The sequence below is a fragment of the Glandiceps talaboti genome, chromosome 11 (assembly GCF_964340395.1).
Source record: "Glandiceps talaboti chromosome 11, keGlaTala1.1, whole genome shotgun sequence".
In the NCBI taxonomy this organism is placed as follows: domain Eukaryota; kingdom Metazoa; phylum Hemichordata; class Enteropneusta; family Spengelidae; genus Glandiceps; species Glandiceps talaboti.
In genome coordinates, this window is record NC_135559.1 from 4133550 (window position 1) to 4151239 (window position 17690).

Sequence of the window (17690 nt, forward strand, 5' to 3'; positions counted from 1 at the left end):
ATTCAAAAACTGACATTTATTGTTTTCACACCACTCACTTATTATTTGCATGGCAGTGTTTCTGTTTTCTTGGGCAATATCACTTCTTCCATTATCGGCAAGATATCTTGATAATGTAGTAAACATTTCTCTCACAGCCTTTGCTAGTATGCACAGTCTGAAATATAATAAATGATATTGACTATAACCAAGTTAAACCTATCACACATTTCTCTCGCAGCCTTTGCTAGTAGTAGTACATGGAGTCTGCAATACAATCGGTACTAATTAACAAGACAAATTATCATAAAATAGTTATCTTTATTTATGTTCTTACAACAACAACAACAACAACAACAACAACAACTACTACTACTTTTCTATGTAAGAACTACATGGATCAATTAAAAATTTCTACTCATATTGTTATAAAATATTTTGGAGTCCGTGAACATTCATTCTCAAACTACATGTACGTCTTTCAACATGTGAAAGTATACATAGGTATGGTAGTACAGATGTGTGTATGTATGTATGTATGTATGTATGTATGTGTGTGTGTATGTATGTGTGTGTGTGTGTGTGTGTGTGTGTGTATGTATGTATGTATGTATGTATGTATGTATGTATGTATGTATGTATGTATGTATGTATGTATGTATGTTATGTATGTATATATGTGAGTGCATGCATGTTTATCCATGCATAACTATGTGTATCATTGTATGTGGTTTGTGTAAATATAAAGATGTGTTTTTGTATACATAAATGTATGTGGTATGCGTGAATAGGTGTGTACACGTATCAACTTACACACTAAGACTTCTGCACTTGTGTGTATGTGAATGTAGGCATGTATGTTGGTCCAAGCATGGCTGCATGTGTATGTTATGTGTTTGTGTTATCTAATTCAATGTTATTTTTTATAGAAATATCTTTTTGTCAAATTTACCTTGAGAAGAAAACGTCAGCTTGTTCTGGTTTCTGTGCACAGGCATAGATTTCAAACGTCCTCAGTGTAAGGTAGGAAAGACAACTGATCATACCAGCTGATACAGTCTCACTGTATGGCAAAATACAAGGTTCAATATCTTTTATACCATTCATAAGCCAAGTTACTGTCTTTGAACTGAAAATATGGATTTATACACCCTGGTCGCCTTACATCACGACAACCTGTGTCTATATCACTGGTTCTGCAGGGCTCAATATGAGTCGAAATGTTCCAAATCATCATTGATTTATCATAAATTATACTTGAGATAATAATTATATTCTTCCCAAATATTTTTCTTTATTTAGGTGGAAAATAATCATGACCATCTAGCGACTATTAACTATAAACTATTAACACTATTAAACGGTCAAAGCAATTGAAATCTATGGATAAAAAATTACTGAGCTGTATGTACACATGAATTATGATGCACAGACACAAATATGGACAGGAGGTCATCCCCATATCCTCCCTGATGGGGTTAATGTAAAGTACACATGAATTATGATGCACACACACCAATAGATGGACAGGTCATTCCCATAGCTCCATGATGGGGTTAATGTAAAGAATTGTAACTGTACCTGATATCTTGTAGCTGAAGCACTGATACTTGACTAAACTGTAGGTAATATCCAATGGCCCAGTGAAGGTATGTGTACTCAACCTGACAAATACCACGGTTTGTTGCCTATGAACAAGAATTACAAAAGTTACTCACTGTCTTCAAGTGTTACTGACTAAATGGTAACATAATGTATGCTACAGTTTTCCATAGCATTCTACAAGTCTCCCCATCAGGTGTGTGTGTGTGTGTGTGTGTGTGTGTGTTTGTTTGTTTGTTTGTTTGTTTGTTTGTTTGTGTGTGTGTGTGTGTGTCTGTATCTGTGTGTGTGTGTGTGTGTGTGTGTCTGTATCTGTATCTGTGTGTGTGTGTGTGTGTGTGTGTGTGTGTGTGTGTGTGTGTCTGTGTGTGTACCAGTGTGTCCTCCAATAAACAAACAAAATCTGTTGTTTGGGGATAAATATGATAAAGACGGTTTACTTGTGAGTTACAACACACAAATACACACACTCAACACATGTATTGATGGCTGTACTGTCTAACAGATGGCTTGAATTATTTCTATCTTTAGTTACAGATTGCATCCAGCCAAGTGCTGTGGCCATATGTACGTGAAGAAGATTTTAAAATATTTAAAGAAATTTAATAGTGTATTTAGACAGTTGTACTCAATATAGTCACAATTTATTTAAAGGAAGTCTTAAATAATAAAATAATATAACTTGGTAAATTATCTTTGTCTTGAACTCTCTTTGTATTTCTCAAGAAATTATGATAATTGTGATTTCATTTCCTGAGACTTTCCCAAACCCTTGCAGGAAATCCCCAAAATAACTAAACACATGTCAAGTGCAGTGGAGTTTCTTAACACTTATTTTATCACCTAAAAGTATATATATAAGTTGATAGCAGTAATCAATACAAGTATACTAAAGACAGAAATAAGTCTGACTGGACTTTTACTTTAAGTTGATAGCAGTGATCAATACAAGTGTACTAAAGACAGAAATAATTGACTGGACTTTTACTTTAAGTTGATAGCAGTAATCAATACAAGTATACTAAAGACAGAAATAAGTCTGACTGGACTTTTCCTTTAAGTTGATAGCAGTAATCAATACAAGTATACTAAAGACAGAAATAAGTCTGACTGGACTTTTACTTTAAGTTGATAGCAGTAATCAATACAAGTATACTAAAGACAGAAATAAGTCTGACTGGACTTTTCCTTTAAGTTGATAGCAGTGATCAATACAAGTGTACTAAAGACAGAAATAATTGACTGGACTTTTACTTTAAGTTGATAGCAGTAATCAATACAAGTGTACTAAAGGCAGAAATAAGTCTGACTGGACTTTTACTTTAAGTTGATAGCAGTTATCAATACAAGTGTACTAAAGGTAGAAATAAGTCTGACTGGACTTTTACTTTAAGTTGATAGCAGTAATCAATACAAGTGTACTAAAGACAGAAATAAGTCTGACGGGACTTTTATTTTAAACTGTACCTTGAACTCCATTGAACACCTGTTTAACCCATTCCTTGTAAAAGCATATGCTAAATCTTGAAGTAAAGAACTGTAGGAAGAAAAAGCCAAATCAAAGTTATGTGTCTTTCTTCCTGTAATATAAACACATTTACATATTTCTCTACACAACATCGTTAACTGTACCGGAAAAACTGAAGAATCCCCTTTATACAATTTCTTTCATAGTCATGAACAGAAAGCATAATTTAATCTATTAATATAAATTTGTGTTTACCAGAAACTAGTGGACATAACCAAGAAATTCAAACTAGAAAAACCTTGTTACAAATGAAAAAGCATGCTTTATTTCTGTTTTCAACTTTGCAATTGTTCGTAACAAAAGTTCACAGCAAAACTTCATTTCGCTACATTGATTTAATATATGGTGTTCTTTTTATATAACTTTTCAGGGCAGACCTTATTTAAATCTTGACTTAGCTGTCCATCCCTTTTCAACTATGTATAGGTCCATCCTGTCCATCAAAACGATAGGGTTAAACTAAGTTGTATGGATGTAAGAGGGAATAATTACCTGTAATCTGAGTCCCAAGAACTGTTTGAACTATCATAGGATAATGTTGATTGTCCGTCATCACTTTGTCTACTGTCATTGTCACTTTCACTTTCACTGTTTTCTCTGTCGTCGTTCACAACGTTAACTGTTGCAGTTTCAGTGGCTGATGTTGCTCCTTCTTCTTCTGACAACTGAAGAACAAATATTTACGATTGTTAAAAAAGATGAGACTGTGGTTACTATGGTTACACCACCTGCCTCTTACCACTGTGGTCAGGGTTCAAGCCTACCCTGGTTTTGATTTGCCACACTGGAAGTACAGAGTGTCGTTCAATTTGATTCTACTGAACAATGGAGGTTTCCCCAAGCACTCCAGTTTGCTCCTACACTAACATTGAACACATGAGGGTTGGCACTCTATGACTTCTTGGGAGACAAGCATGAAATATGCTAAAGAACTATCCAATATAAATAATGATTATTTTATTGTTATCATTATTGTGAGTGACTTACGAAACAAAAACTAAATGATAACGGTATTCATAACTACCCTCCCCCAGTGTAGCATTTGGCAAACCCTCAGTGCATCTAAAATACATGTTGCGGTGTCAGGAGGTACATGATGCATCTCACTGTGTATCGCTGTGAAATATTGTCAGAGGCCAGATACATCCAAATCACATTATTGATATGTTATCAGTGGAGCCATACAGATAGCATATTATTCAGTTGATTTTAATACCTTAACTATGAGGATTTAAAGGTCTGGCATTCAATGGAGAAAAGACAATTAGAGACATTTGATTTATTCGTCTTTATGATGTATCTCAATTTGTAAATTTATTCGTCGGACAATTATCTACGTGAAGACGGACTATAATGCAGTGGGAAAAGACTCCCTAAGTCACTAGAATTTGATTTCAAACGTACTCAAAACGATTACGTAAATTATGTATCAAACCGGACTTTTAAGTTTCAGTTTCGTTTGTATATATTCAAGTATGAGATGTAAGTTATTGATTTAAGATGGTTGTGATTGATGTTAATTAAAGTCACAGTATTCTGACATTAGAGCCATAAGGATTACATAAGATTATTCCTTTGTTCTGGAACAATTTTTCCACAGCTCTAATAGACGAATATTACTCCAAATTGAACTGGGCCTTTAAAAAGTGGTCTTGAATAATAGTGCCGTACCTTAACTTTGTGACGCAGCTGTTCTGTTATGGCATCTTCTATGCTGTTATCCTTGTCGGACGATGAGCATGACATAGCAGACTCGCTGTTATTACTCCACATTGCATATGACATACTCTTTCTCTTGTCTTCTGCTAAACTCTGGATAAATAAATCCACAGGCTGTAGAGCAAACAAAAGATTACCATAATGTTAACATATCTATAAGGTATGTTTGGATCAATACCTAATTTCTATGAAAATGACTCATAAACAATTATAAGGTACATTTGGATAAAAACTAACAATAACAATTTAATTTACATCACCATACAGTATGTTTGCACGGCTCAAACTTAATTTTCCTGAGTACTAGCAGTTTCACTGATGAAGAATTTCAATTCCCTGTACTCGAGATTTACAGTGTCAAAGTCAAAGTCATTACTCCTTAAGGGAATTGAAAAGTGTTGAATAAACTGTTGTAGTTCATCACTACCATGAACAATCAATTGATCTCTTTCATCTCTTGGCCACAATGAAATATCAAACATTGTTGATACTGAAGATATTACTACACTTTGCACGAATGGATTAAATTTCTGCTTAAAAAGTCACACATATGTATCAGTACACGTCTTTCATTGTTCTCAAACTGGTCTCAAGTTACGTATTCACTCAGTACATTTGTACTTGTGAAAGTAGATCGGCTGTTCCTACCACTCATTAATACCCCCCTCCTTGTTATGTCACATGTAATCCGAGCATTTACTTGCCCAGCTTTCCCAGAGGGGCGTGTTGAAAGGCTTTTCTAAAGCGTTGTGATAGCCCCTAAATGGTAAACATATATAAATGGCGCCCACCACAACGAGCAAGGGAGTAAGGTTTTTTCATGGCACAGCTCACTGAAAAGACGCACTTGCTCTCCGTTTTGCTCTCTAACCATGGAAGGACGTGGGTGGTACTTCGAATTTCCATGTTCTAACATAGTGTTTACGGTAGTATGGAGTAAATACATGGACTGTCCACTTTCTTTGTCAATTTAAGGCTTCTTTAAGGCTTACGATTTTTTTATTCAAGTTGATCTTAGTGTATTGACACAAATATTTTACTTGCCCCTATGGGCAAATAAGAATGAAAATGTACTTGTCCGGCAGCTCATTTAACTTGTCCCGGGCAATTGGACAACCGTTAAGTTCGAGCCCTGGTTTGAATAATAAGTAATATGCATAAAAATAACAATCTAGTTCACATCACCATACAGTAGGTTGGGATAATTTATTTTTCTTTGTCCAGCCAGGTTAAATACTTGTGACTTAAGGGTTGTCACTACTTGTTTACTGACTCATAGCGACAACCCTTAGGTCACAAGTATTTTCCGGCTGAATGAAGAAAAATATTGAAGAATAACATACTTATACCAGCACCAGTAATAGCAAAGAAAAATTGGGAAAAGTAATGATAATTTTGAACATTTCGACTCATTATATATTTCGAACACAGCAAACCAGTGATGTAGACAAGCATTGTCATGATGTAGAACGACCAGAGGATATATTCCATATTTTTTGTTAAAATAAAATAAAATAAAATAAATTTCAATTGACATCATTCTCAGTTACAATACGTGATAAAACAGACCCACTGCTATTTCTCCTTCATACGTAGTAAATTAAAGCAATAAAATATCACTGACCTTTTCTTTGAAAATGACACACAATAAATGCAATATGGACGTCATCCACTGCTTCTGTAAGACAGAACATTAAAATAACTTTAGAAACATATGAGAACACGATTTGAATAAGCTAACCAAGCCATTGAAGTATACTATATTTAGCTCTGTGTAGATAATGTACAACCATTGTGTTTCTGATACTTTAAATCTACTTCAGACATATTCAATCTCAAGTGTCTGTTGTGCTATAATTTCTGAAAATCCTTGCTACAAAGATGGAGAAATAAGAAATATGCACTTTCTGCTACATTTTATTATGTGTTGTGGCATCTCAGTCAATAGCCCGGAGGACCGGGTAGATTTTACCTTTCATACCAACTGTTTCATAGTCAGCCCTCATCCAAACAACACTGATCTCTGACACAGACATTTCTAACATAAAGGTTTCATACCAGCTGTTTCATAGTCAACCCTCATCCAAACAACAATGATCTCTGACAGACATTTCTAACATAAAGCTCTTTTTTGTTGAGGATTCATTACAACAATGCGAAATACAACAACAGATTATCGATGTCATAGCCATATATGTCATCAACGTAGCTGTCCCCACCCAGAAGTAGACTTGAATTACGATCAGTGGATATCCAAATGCCTGACCACTATCTTTCCAACTCTTTGGGACCGTCTCCAATCATACAATGCCAAAAAACAGATTATAATGAAACTTAATTATAATGAAACTTACCAGTTCTGGACGCTTGCACAGTGACACAATAACTTGACTGAAACCTTCTTCCAAAAAATTCCTGAAAGAAACAAAATTATTACAGAAATTCAAAAACATCAAAATCACATTACAGGACATTTCTAAATCTCTATTCTGTAAACTTGAGAGACTACAGTATTTATATTTCTTTAGAATATCAAAAATGGTATAACCATATTAAAAATTGTCATATTGATCAGAAATAGGTATTCATTTTTGATTTGTATTTAGCAACATAACTTTTACTACTATGTTTTTTCTACTTGAAGGTCACCATGCATAACTCTTGGGGAAGCGAAAGACACATAAGCAGACACGGACTGGACTAAGGCCCCTTAGTTCACTTGATTTCTCATCGGCTGAATAAAGCAAAATTCTACATAAGTATCACACCATAGAACTATGACAATCATGTCAAAATTATCAATATTTTTATAACAATAATGCCATCTGTAATACACTGCTGACTTTTACTGCTGTTTTGGTGGAGGAAAAATATAAGATCATGTTCTCAAAAGTACTACGCAGGACATGGTTTTCCCCAAATCATCTTAACATCATATACAATACATGATGATCAATGTATTCTCTCTAGACCAGTTTCTTTTACAGCAAATTGTTGTGACATATTAAAGTTTGGTGTTCCTCTGTCCCTTACCATCCATGTGGTCACTCTCAAGAAAATCTAGCTATTGTCATTTACTACCAAAGGCAAATTAGGCAGCAGTGTTTTTATATAAAAGTCCACACAAGCATTTTTATTACAAATTACCTAAAACAAAATACCGACACTGACAGCATGCAATCATATAAAATGATGCATTTGATCTCACTGTGAACAAAAATAGCACCAATGGCACTGTAGCACAACTGCACGCACTCACGCACGCACACATGCATCACATGTACACACGCATCACATGTACACGCGCACACACACACACACACACACACACACACACACACACACACACACACACACACACACACACACACATAAGATAATTTGTCAATTGCAAATGTCTGTATTTTCTTTCTCTAATTTGTAACCAAAAACATTGTGTTAGATGTAAAAAACATTGTATCGCTTATTTCAAACTCTACAGTCCCTCTGGTTTTAGTAGTACACCCACAACAAACAATTTCATCTTTCACTAGACGTACTCATTATTATGGCTTTACTTCAATGTAGGTGTTTTTTAAACACAAGACACACAGCCTAATGTACTTCTGAGTTTGATACTTTCATCATGTACACATATACGCCTCAGTTCAACAAGTCATATTCCTGCAGTGCACGTTATTTTGTATTTTATGCCACTTCATTACCTGATGATTTGCTCATGGTGTCCCTTGCATTGATTTCCATTATTGGATTTATCATGCTGTGACCGGAGGATGTTGCCTAGCAACACAAGGCTGCTCTGAATCGTGTCAATCTGCATCTGTGGCATGGCATCACCGGCAAACTATACACCAAAGATACAATAAATCACACCACATAAAACAAATATTTATTATATCTAGTTTGCTCACACTACATATATGTTATTTGTCAAATATTTGCTGATACATGTGATTCAATATTTTTTAAGTGACAGCAGTATGTTTGCTGCAGTTTAGAAACCCTAGTATTAAACAGACGGAGAAATCAGGCAAAATTTACACAGATTTCCATATAATATATCATCATTTTGGTGAAGAACACAGATAAAATGACTGGAAAACTCATTACAGAAACACTAAATGATAATGAGTTGTTTATTTTTTCTATTTATTATTTAGAAACCCTAGTATTAAACAGACGGAGAAATCAGGCAAAATTTACACAGATTTCCATATAATATATCATCATTTTGGTGAAGAACACAGATAAAATGACTGGAAAACTCATTACAGAAACACTAAATGATAATAAGTTGTTTATTTTTTCTATTTTATTTTTTTTTATTTATTATTTATTTATTATTTATTTATTTATGAATGTAATTTGTGTCACTTGTGTCTGAATAACTGACAACACTTTGACCAAAAGAACAAGATCTGAACGAGATTCAGATTGCCCATTGTTCAGATAAAAAAGGGGAACATCAAAATAACAAGATCTGAACAAGATTCAAAATGCTAGTAGTTCAGATAGTAAAGGGTGATTATGGAAATAAATGATTTCACTATTGTGAACAAATAGTAAAAATAAAACTCATCACAACAGCTGCTCTCAGATTTTAATCAAATATGAGTATGCTTATTATATTAACTGATCTTTTGATCCTCTGTCTACCAGGGGATTATTTTTTTACACAGAAAATTACAAATTTCAACAACATTAAAACAGGATTAACTATGCAATCAAACTATGGATGGCTGTAACCAGTTCATGTTCCTATTTCACCTGTCAGCTTGCCTACTGATTGCATACTTAATCCTGTTTTAACACAGTCTCTTCCATAGCTTGTAGTGGTACAATGATTCAGACCACATCCAGTGGGGGTTTTTTTTGCAGTTGCTTCATTGAAGGCATGTTGTGCAATCCCTAGGTAGGGATGGCTGAAAATACAACCCATAGCACCAAAGTAAAGTGTTTTCTGTATGTAACACAATCATTTCTAGTATCCATATCAAGTGTAAAAGTATCCTCTTTCATTTGCTAATTGACCACATTAGAAAGGCCACATGCTAGGCTTGTAAATAAACCAAATGAAACAGTATACTTTTACACTTTATGGGTGTTATGGGTTGTACAAGCTAGGCGTGAAAGATATTTATCGTTAGCCAAAAGGAGATTAGACTGCGTATGTGTTATAACCTAATTAATGCTTACAAATACTACATATTAATAAACAAACAACAACTTACATCTTCCAAGATCTGCTTAATTTCTGTCACTATGGATTCTGCTACTCTTTGATCACAAAGTGATTTCTTCAAATCATACACCATGTTTTGCAGTTCTCGAAGTGGGCTTTCATTCTCCTTCCACAGGTTTCCACCATCAAGAAATTCTATTGGTGTTGACAGTTTTGCTAGTATTCTGGGTTTTTTTAAAAGAAGAAAAATAGATCAACTATTATGATTTAGAGTGACTGGAACACAGTTCAATTCAATTCAATAACTTTATTACCAGTATATGAATTCGGAAATTTGTCTTTAGGCTCAAAATACAATTTACAAAACAATTTACATAAGTACAATATACAATTCTGTGAGTTTAAAATGGCCTTCACAATGAGTTTAAAATATACACAGCTTTTGGATCAAACGATTTTTGAAGAGGTTTATTTCCTTGTAAGAGGCATTCTGTAACGACGTCCAGATGGGAGCTTATCAAAAGAGTTGTAAAGGGATGCATGTGGTCATTGACAATTTTCTGAGCGTGAGCTTTCCTGTTAACTGCCATATGATAGTGACATGGCAATGTAATTTGATGACAGCCAATGATCTTCTCTGCAGCTCCCTCTTTCCTATGGTTAAATTCACACAGAGCAGTGTAGTAGTGACACAAAGAAAAATATTGGGGAATAATATTTCTATATGCACAGTCCAAATAAGTTAATGAAAGCTGTAATTTCGAGAATTCTTTTTTTTTTTGTCTAAACAAGGATTTTGTCAAAAATCTAGAGCTGAGACAAAACTTACCTTATGCATAGAGAGAAGATAGTTGGGTCATTATCAGCAAAGATTATGATAGGAATTAGGTCCTGGAAGACAAAAAGACAGTACAGAGTAGGGTCATTAACAGTGAAGATTATCATATAGGAATCACATTCACTAATATCCATGTCGTTAGTTTTAATCAGCTGACTGTGATACATATGTTGTCTCACACATTCATTCACTAATATCACACTGTATATTTAAAACTGAGTTTATTAATCAGCTGACTGTGATACGTATGCTGTCTCACACATTCATTCACTAATATCTCACACACTGTATGTTTAAAACTTAGTTTTAATCAGCTGACTTGGTACATCTGCTGTCTCACACATTCATTCACTAATATCTCACACACTGTATATTTAAAACTGAGTTTATTAATCAGCTGACTGTGATAGCTATATTGTGTCACATCTTCATTCACTAACACCCATGTCCTACGTTTAAAAACTTACAGTTTTAATGAGCTGACTGATAGCAATGCTGTGTCGCACATTTCTTTTTCTTTTATCTTCATACTGTATATTTGTCAACACTTCTTCTAGGCTTTCTGCAACAAACATCATTTCAAGATCTATCATTTCTGTATCAATGCTTTAAGTTTTTATCATTATTATCAGTCTTATCTGATGATGTCATATTCATCACTCGATTTTCATTGATTGATTAGAAAGACTTTACTTACTTTAATTGTAGTATAGTTCGCTATATGCATAATGATCACTAAGATCATCTCCACCATATAGTCAAACTGGATACTCTAGCACATTCAGTTTTTACCCCCCAAAAGCCATAGTATGGTATTGGAGAGTTGATATAAACGTGATCACAATACTGTTTCATGTCCAAATTTTCTTTCTGATCCAACAATGGCCTTTTCAGATCAGTATATAACAAATCTACTGGTGTTAACCAATTATTTTACCAAGGTTTTGGTTAAAACAATGGTACAGGGTATAGAAATCTAACTAATGTAAACACATTTGTAAACCTGTATGGCTCTCTCCCTCAGGTGTCTCAAACCCTACTATAGAAGCAACTCAGATTCAGTGGTCACTGCCAGAGGAGAGAGTGAGAAACTATCCATCAAGTTCTGCTCTGGGAACCACAGCACAGGAAAAGGTCAAAAGGGAATCCTGCTACAACCTTTGTTGACACTTTGGCACAAGACTACCAGCAACTATGCAATATAAAAATCATTTTGAATGAAATGGGCTAGGATTCCACTAAACACTATTTCTGGTATTACATTGAGTGTACTGAGGACCAGATCTATGCACATTTCATGTATTTTCGCTGGACTGTCAAGATTATATTCCATGAAAGCTATCCACAATTCAGTATTGCATCTGCTTCAGACTCCTACAGTGTGCAAGTACAACAGTAGGTAAAAGTAAAATTTACGTGACTTTGTGTTCTCTAGCGATTTTACTCATGTCCCCAACCAACGTGATCTATAATAGTTGTATCAGATTATCCCTCTCTGTTACCATGGTTTCTAAACCTTTATAAAAAATTCATGACTGCAATATAAGACTGCTCATGTGTTATTTAAGATGCATGCATAATTAATGAGACTCGGCAATTTATTCGAACACATGATTCCCAGAAGAATTGCTAAATATTACAAAGCTCAGCAGTGTTCACGCTGCTGATCGGACCATTTTCACAGGTTTTTTTTACGTCGAATTAATGTGAAATTCACTTATTTTCTATCGAACATCAGTAGAATGTGTTGTTTTGAATATGTTTAGGTCACAGTTTCGGGTGTACATGTACGCCAAATACATTTACAGGCAGTGCTCGGCAAAATTTTCACCGATAAAAATTTGACCAAATTTGACGTTTTTGTCAAGAATTTTGCTTCCACCAACCAATAATTGTTTCATACATCGATTCACTAGGTATGTTTACCGTAAGTCTGTATTCGAAGTTTCATGAAAATTGAACAGCAAATTTCTATGAAGAAGTCAACAGTGTATGCTACAGATCTACGGGCCTCGCCAAGCCAGCAATTCTTCCCCGTCTACCATTGTTGTTGGACCCAATCTGATTAAAATCCGACGTAGATGTCGGCTAATCGTTCATTGCTATTTTACCTTCATTATTTTACCTGATTTGACCTTCTTGGTACATGTTTACATTTTTTAGCCTGATCGCCTCCTCTACATCTGAACTGGCGCACATGCCAATGAATTTCTGCTCAGTGAGACACACAGCCAATCAGGTTGCATCTTACTTGTCATGGGCATACATGTACGCACTGAATATCAACAAGCATCAACAAACATTGAATAAAATAGCAATGAACGATTAGCCGACATCTACATTGGATTTTAATCAGATTGTCGTTGGACCATACTGGTCACAACAAATACTGGTAACAAAATAAACTGGCATGTATATACTCCTACAGTGTCTGATATTTGTTTCTGGTCTGTTTGAAATTTAGCTATGGATGTGAGACATGAGGCTGTTCATATACATTGGAAGACTTGGCTCATTTATATTACTCCCTCAGGGTTATGCCTGTTGGTTGATAATATGTTAGTTTTCATACAAGCTGGTGTACTACTAAGCACATATACAATCAAACCTACATAAGCCTGTCATTACGCAAGAGTGCACCACAATTAAGTACAAATACGAATCAACAGAAAGAAAACATGCATAAGGTTTTTCACCAATGAACAGTGTAATGGGAAATAAAAATTTGGATTTTCAATTTAATTCACAATTAATTCATATATATTTTATATTAGATTAATATTAGATTAATATTAGTATACTTACAAAACAAATCTTACTCATAGCTTCATTCATATGTTTATTTGACAAGGGTAACGCAAAAAATAATTAGGTTTAGAGTGAAATATATGCATATTAATTAGCTCCATTTATATATTCAACAATATTTTTGTACATTTCCTTCTTATTTCTTGAAACCAATTTTCATAAATTTCCAGATCTGGTCAGACTATATAGAATGTCGTATAAGACTTAGATTCAGGCTGCAAATGAAATACTTTCCATCTTTATTGTCCTTCACTCATATTCATTCACGGTTATTTGCATAAAATCTTCAAAGTAAGCATACAAATGTATTCTTTATTCTAATATCCAAGATTGATCACATAGAAAAACATTTATAGACTTGGTCAAAAGAGGGCGCTCTACAAGTTTGATGTATTTTGGAACTATATAGGGCCACATTCTAGTACATTCAGAATTGACTAAATACAGATGGTGTATAGTTACTACCACTCAACTGGGATTAGTCTCATGAAATTGTAACTTTTGTCGTGTTTTTATTGAAAGGTATGATTAACATGAAAGTTAAAACTATTCTGAAGTGCAAACCCTATGGTATGTATAAAATTCAGCATTCTTTTAATGAATCACTGTAGAAAATAGTACTTTAATTGATATTAGGCCTTTTGTTGTTGAAAACAATTTTTTATTGTCTAATGTTATAAAGAGATGAAAAAATATGCTAATAATATGCAAATTAATATGTACATGAGGATGCCACGTTTTGTAAACCATGAAGAAGCCCTCGGAATCTGGGATTGAATCACTGGTACTAGTAATGTACAAGTGTAATGCTGAGCAGGATGATTGTAGCACGTAGGCTTGGATTTCTGATTTGACAATGTCATTCACCAGAACATAGAGCCAGTGTGTCGAGCAAGTCTCTCTAGGCTGGTGAGATTCATAAATGTGAGTACATGTTACAAAAAAAAAAGTGTGACTAAAAGTATGATAAATAACAAACCTTCACAGGAGTCTGAAACAACGTAGACGTTTCCCATGTAATAGCCGAGGTTTGATGATATGGCATTCAGGCCATCATCGCCTGTCATTATATGCCACTCCATACTGTGTAAAGAAAAACAAAGATTATGAGTGACTACAAGCCAACAGTCATATATCATATAAACCAACCCTTTGCCCCTGGGGGTAGGGGTGGGGGATTACTCCCACCTATTGGGTACACGTATGTGCCGCCGCCCTATGGGTAGGTTTTTCACCCTTCAAAATGGGTACTGTCTTTTTAGAGCTAAAATGAGTCTAAAATGGGGTCCACTTTCCACATTTTTACCTCCTGTAAGGGTATTTGCATACTTAATGATTTTAGGTAACTAGGTTGTATCTTAAAAATGCAAGCTTCAAATTGTGTATAATATGGTACATATATCAGCCACAATAATATGCACCACTCCTATGAAGTTTGTTGCTACAACTTTTACCTTTAATGAGTATTTTGAATAATGAACGATATTCAGTAATTAAGCAGTAACATGAACTCTTCAAATTCTGTATAATTTGGCACATACATTAACCTAAGAAAGCACGCTTTTCCAAAAACAAAGCCTGTTACTATAGTTTTTCTAGGTTAATGAGTTATTTGTATATTTAGTGATTTCCTTATGGGAGGCATTCAGTTTAAATCTGGTTTTTTAATTTTGTTTGGTCTAAAATGGGGTCCTGGAAAGAACTCCTTAATAAATTCTTGACTAGTGCGGAATTTCCGGGAATTTACCCTGGAATTTTCCCTAAGAATTTTCTCCTGCTAATTCACTGGTTGACATTTTTATATCGGTGACTATGAGATAGCATGGAGTCTGGGGTTGACAGCATTAGCCCCCTACCAGATCTGGCCAGTGGTATCCCCCTTGAACTGAACAATACGACTTATCGTATACCAAATTCAACTCTAAAGGTGACATACATTTTTTGTACAAAGTAAGTAATACAATATAGACAGGTACATATAATCCTTTCATCAGGACAATATGCACTATGACTGCAACAAAACATAATCTGACACCAGTAGTTTCATGTGAGGAACTATATGTGGCGTATAAAGGTGTAGCATTGGCCTAGACACAGAGACCAAAATCGTCATTCATTTAACATGTCCATTCACATAAGGGTATCCATAGACTCTACAATAAGTCGTAATGTTCAGCCCTATCACTGTATCAGGCTTCTCGTGAGTGCTGGCTGATAGTGTGGCATTAATGCCTGTATCTTACAGACTAGGTAGCCAAGAGAATTGATTTGAAATTTACTACAAAACATTCATTTCATCAATTGACATATAAAGCTATAGTTCCTTTGCATTATGAATACGTGCCGGAGATTAATCAAAGGAATAAACCTTTGCAGGAACTGCAGGAAGACATGGTAATAACCAATGCAGGCTATGCTACTGGACGTAGGTCAATTTACTTTTTTGAACCCTGAACAATACTTTAGGTATTCCTAAAATTCAGAAACTGTCTCAAGAATGAAAAGATCCCCGAGTGCTATCTTTTTGTTCATTGAATGTCGAATAGCAGTCACCATGATTTCCATCCCAATGGTTTTCATTGCAATGAGAGTTTTGAAATATAGTGATATGTTTTTTCCCTGGGTTCTCATCTCTGAAACACATATGCAAATTGAATGGAAAGAATAACTGTCAGTTGTTTGTGTTTTTCGTTTTGACAACATCATTGAATAAAGGCTTATAATGTCCTTCACATCTCATTCTTTAACATTATCAGAGGTGTGATCATAATGACGTGTCATTCTTTCATTTTATGTGTCAAGTTCATACTGTAATGTAATTTCAGTCAATTTACAAGTTCGCTAACAACAATAAAACAAAACTTTGACTTGAGAGCATTTAGTCAACGGTCAGGTGAAAATGGCCATTATATTATATTATTTGGCAGAGTGCTATCAAATTGCTATCTACATGTATCATAGTAATAGTATCAAACAACCTGCACCGGTACCATTCTATACATACATGTACATGTATGCTTTCAAACTGCCTGCAATCATTAGTATACCTTTCTCCAGTGTCATTTTTCTCATATTCTTTTATGGTAGTATTTACTTTATTTGACAAAAAATTACAATCTAAATCTTAAAATAAATATATCATTATCAGTAAACAATCAGAATTGTTTCCTAAAATATCAACAGACACCCTAGTCTAGCTGCTAGACCTCGGGTTTTCTTCTGATAGATATGAGGGTGGAACACGTTGGGGATATCACTTTCACAAGCAACGTTTGTTCCACTTCACAGTGAGCAGAATAGCCTGAGGGGTCTAGCAGCAAGACTACAGTACAGACACCCACTTCTTAGAAAACTACAATCCTTAAAGATTAATTTTTAATAAGTCAAATGGAAGTTGCTGGCAGGATTTCCAGGGTAAATTATCCATAATTTATTACTTTGAACGCATCTTAAATCTGTACATGTAGTTGGTTACTGGCAGGATTTCCATGGTAATTCAAATTATAGATTCAAAGATCATCGTAATTCTGCAGAGGCAGTGAAATTCAAGCTGGCTATGGTTGCACGCAGGATTTCCAGGGTATTAATTTAAATAATCGCTCAATGAAGAACACCTTATATGTCACAAGTACTATGTTGCCTCATAGGCAGTGAAAGGGAAGCTGGTGATGATTGCAAACAGGATTTCCAGGGTAATTTTAAAATTATCACTTCAAAGAACATCTGAAAGTGTCGAGGTTGCCTCATACTACAGTGAACAGGAAGGAAGCTGGCTATGATTGCAGGCTTGATTTCCAGGGTAATTTTAAATTATCAAGATCTCTTTTAACATCTTGCAATAACATGTAAACCTTTCAACAATGGGTTACTGACAATGACATGATTTCTAGGGAAATAAAAATGCATGCTATCAATAGGGAACTTGCAAACCCACCATGTTGAATGTTGCATTATGGGGAATGTGATAATTATTACTAATCAATTAGCTTTGTAAACAATGTTGATACATTGTTTGTAACCACAAATAATCAATT

General features: G+C 34.6%; 1 protein-coding gene across 1 annotated transcript in view; it reads right to left on the reverse strand.

Moving 5' to 3' along the window:
- The window catches only part of LOC144442686 (protein timeless-like), a 33572-nt gene that overhangs the window by 12769 nt on the left and 3113 nt on the right, over nt 1-17690 (reverse strand). The window contains exons 2-14 of the mRNA XM_078132060.1: nt 14636-14739; nt 11316-11410; nt 10840-10901; nt 10060-10234; nt 8533-8672; nt 7183-7243; nt 6453-6506; nt 4781-4942; nt 3602-3774; nt 3049-3118; nt 1561-1667; nt 932-1042; nt 39-157 (exon numbers count right to left, since the gene is read on the reverse strand). Of these exons, the coding sequence (XP_077988186.1) occupies nt 39-157; nt 932-1042; nt 1561-1667; nt 3049-3118; nt 3602-3774; nt 4781-4942; nt 6453-6506; nt 7183-7243; nt 8533-8672; nt 10060-10234; nt 10840-10901; nt 11316-11410; nt 14636-14738 (1432 nt within the window). The 5' untranslated portion in view covers nt 14739. The remainder of the gene's footprint in view (nt 1-38; nt 158-931; nt 1043-1560; nt 1668-3048; nt 3119-3601; nt 3775-4780; nt 4943-6452; nt 6507-7182; nt 7244-8532; nt 8673-10059; nt 10235-10839; nt 10902-11315; nt 11411-14635; nt 14740-17690) is intronic.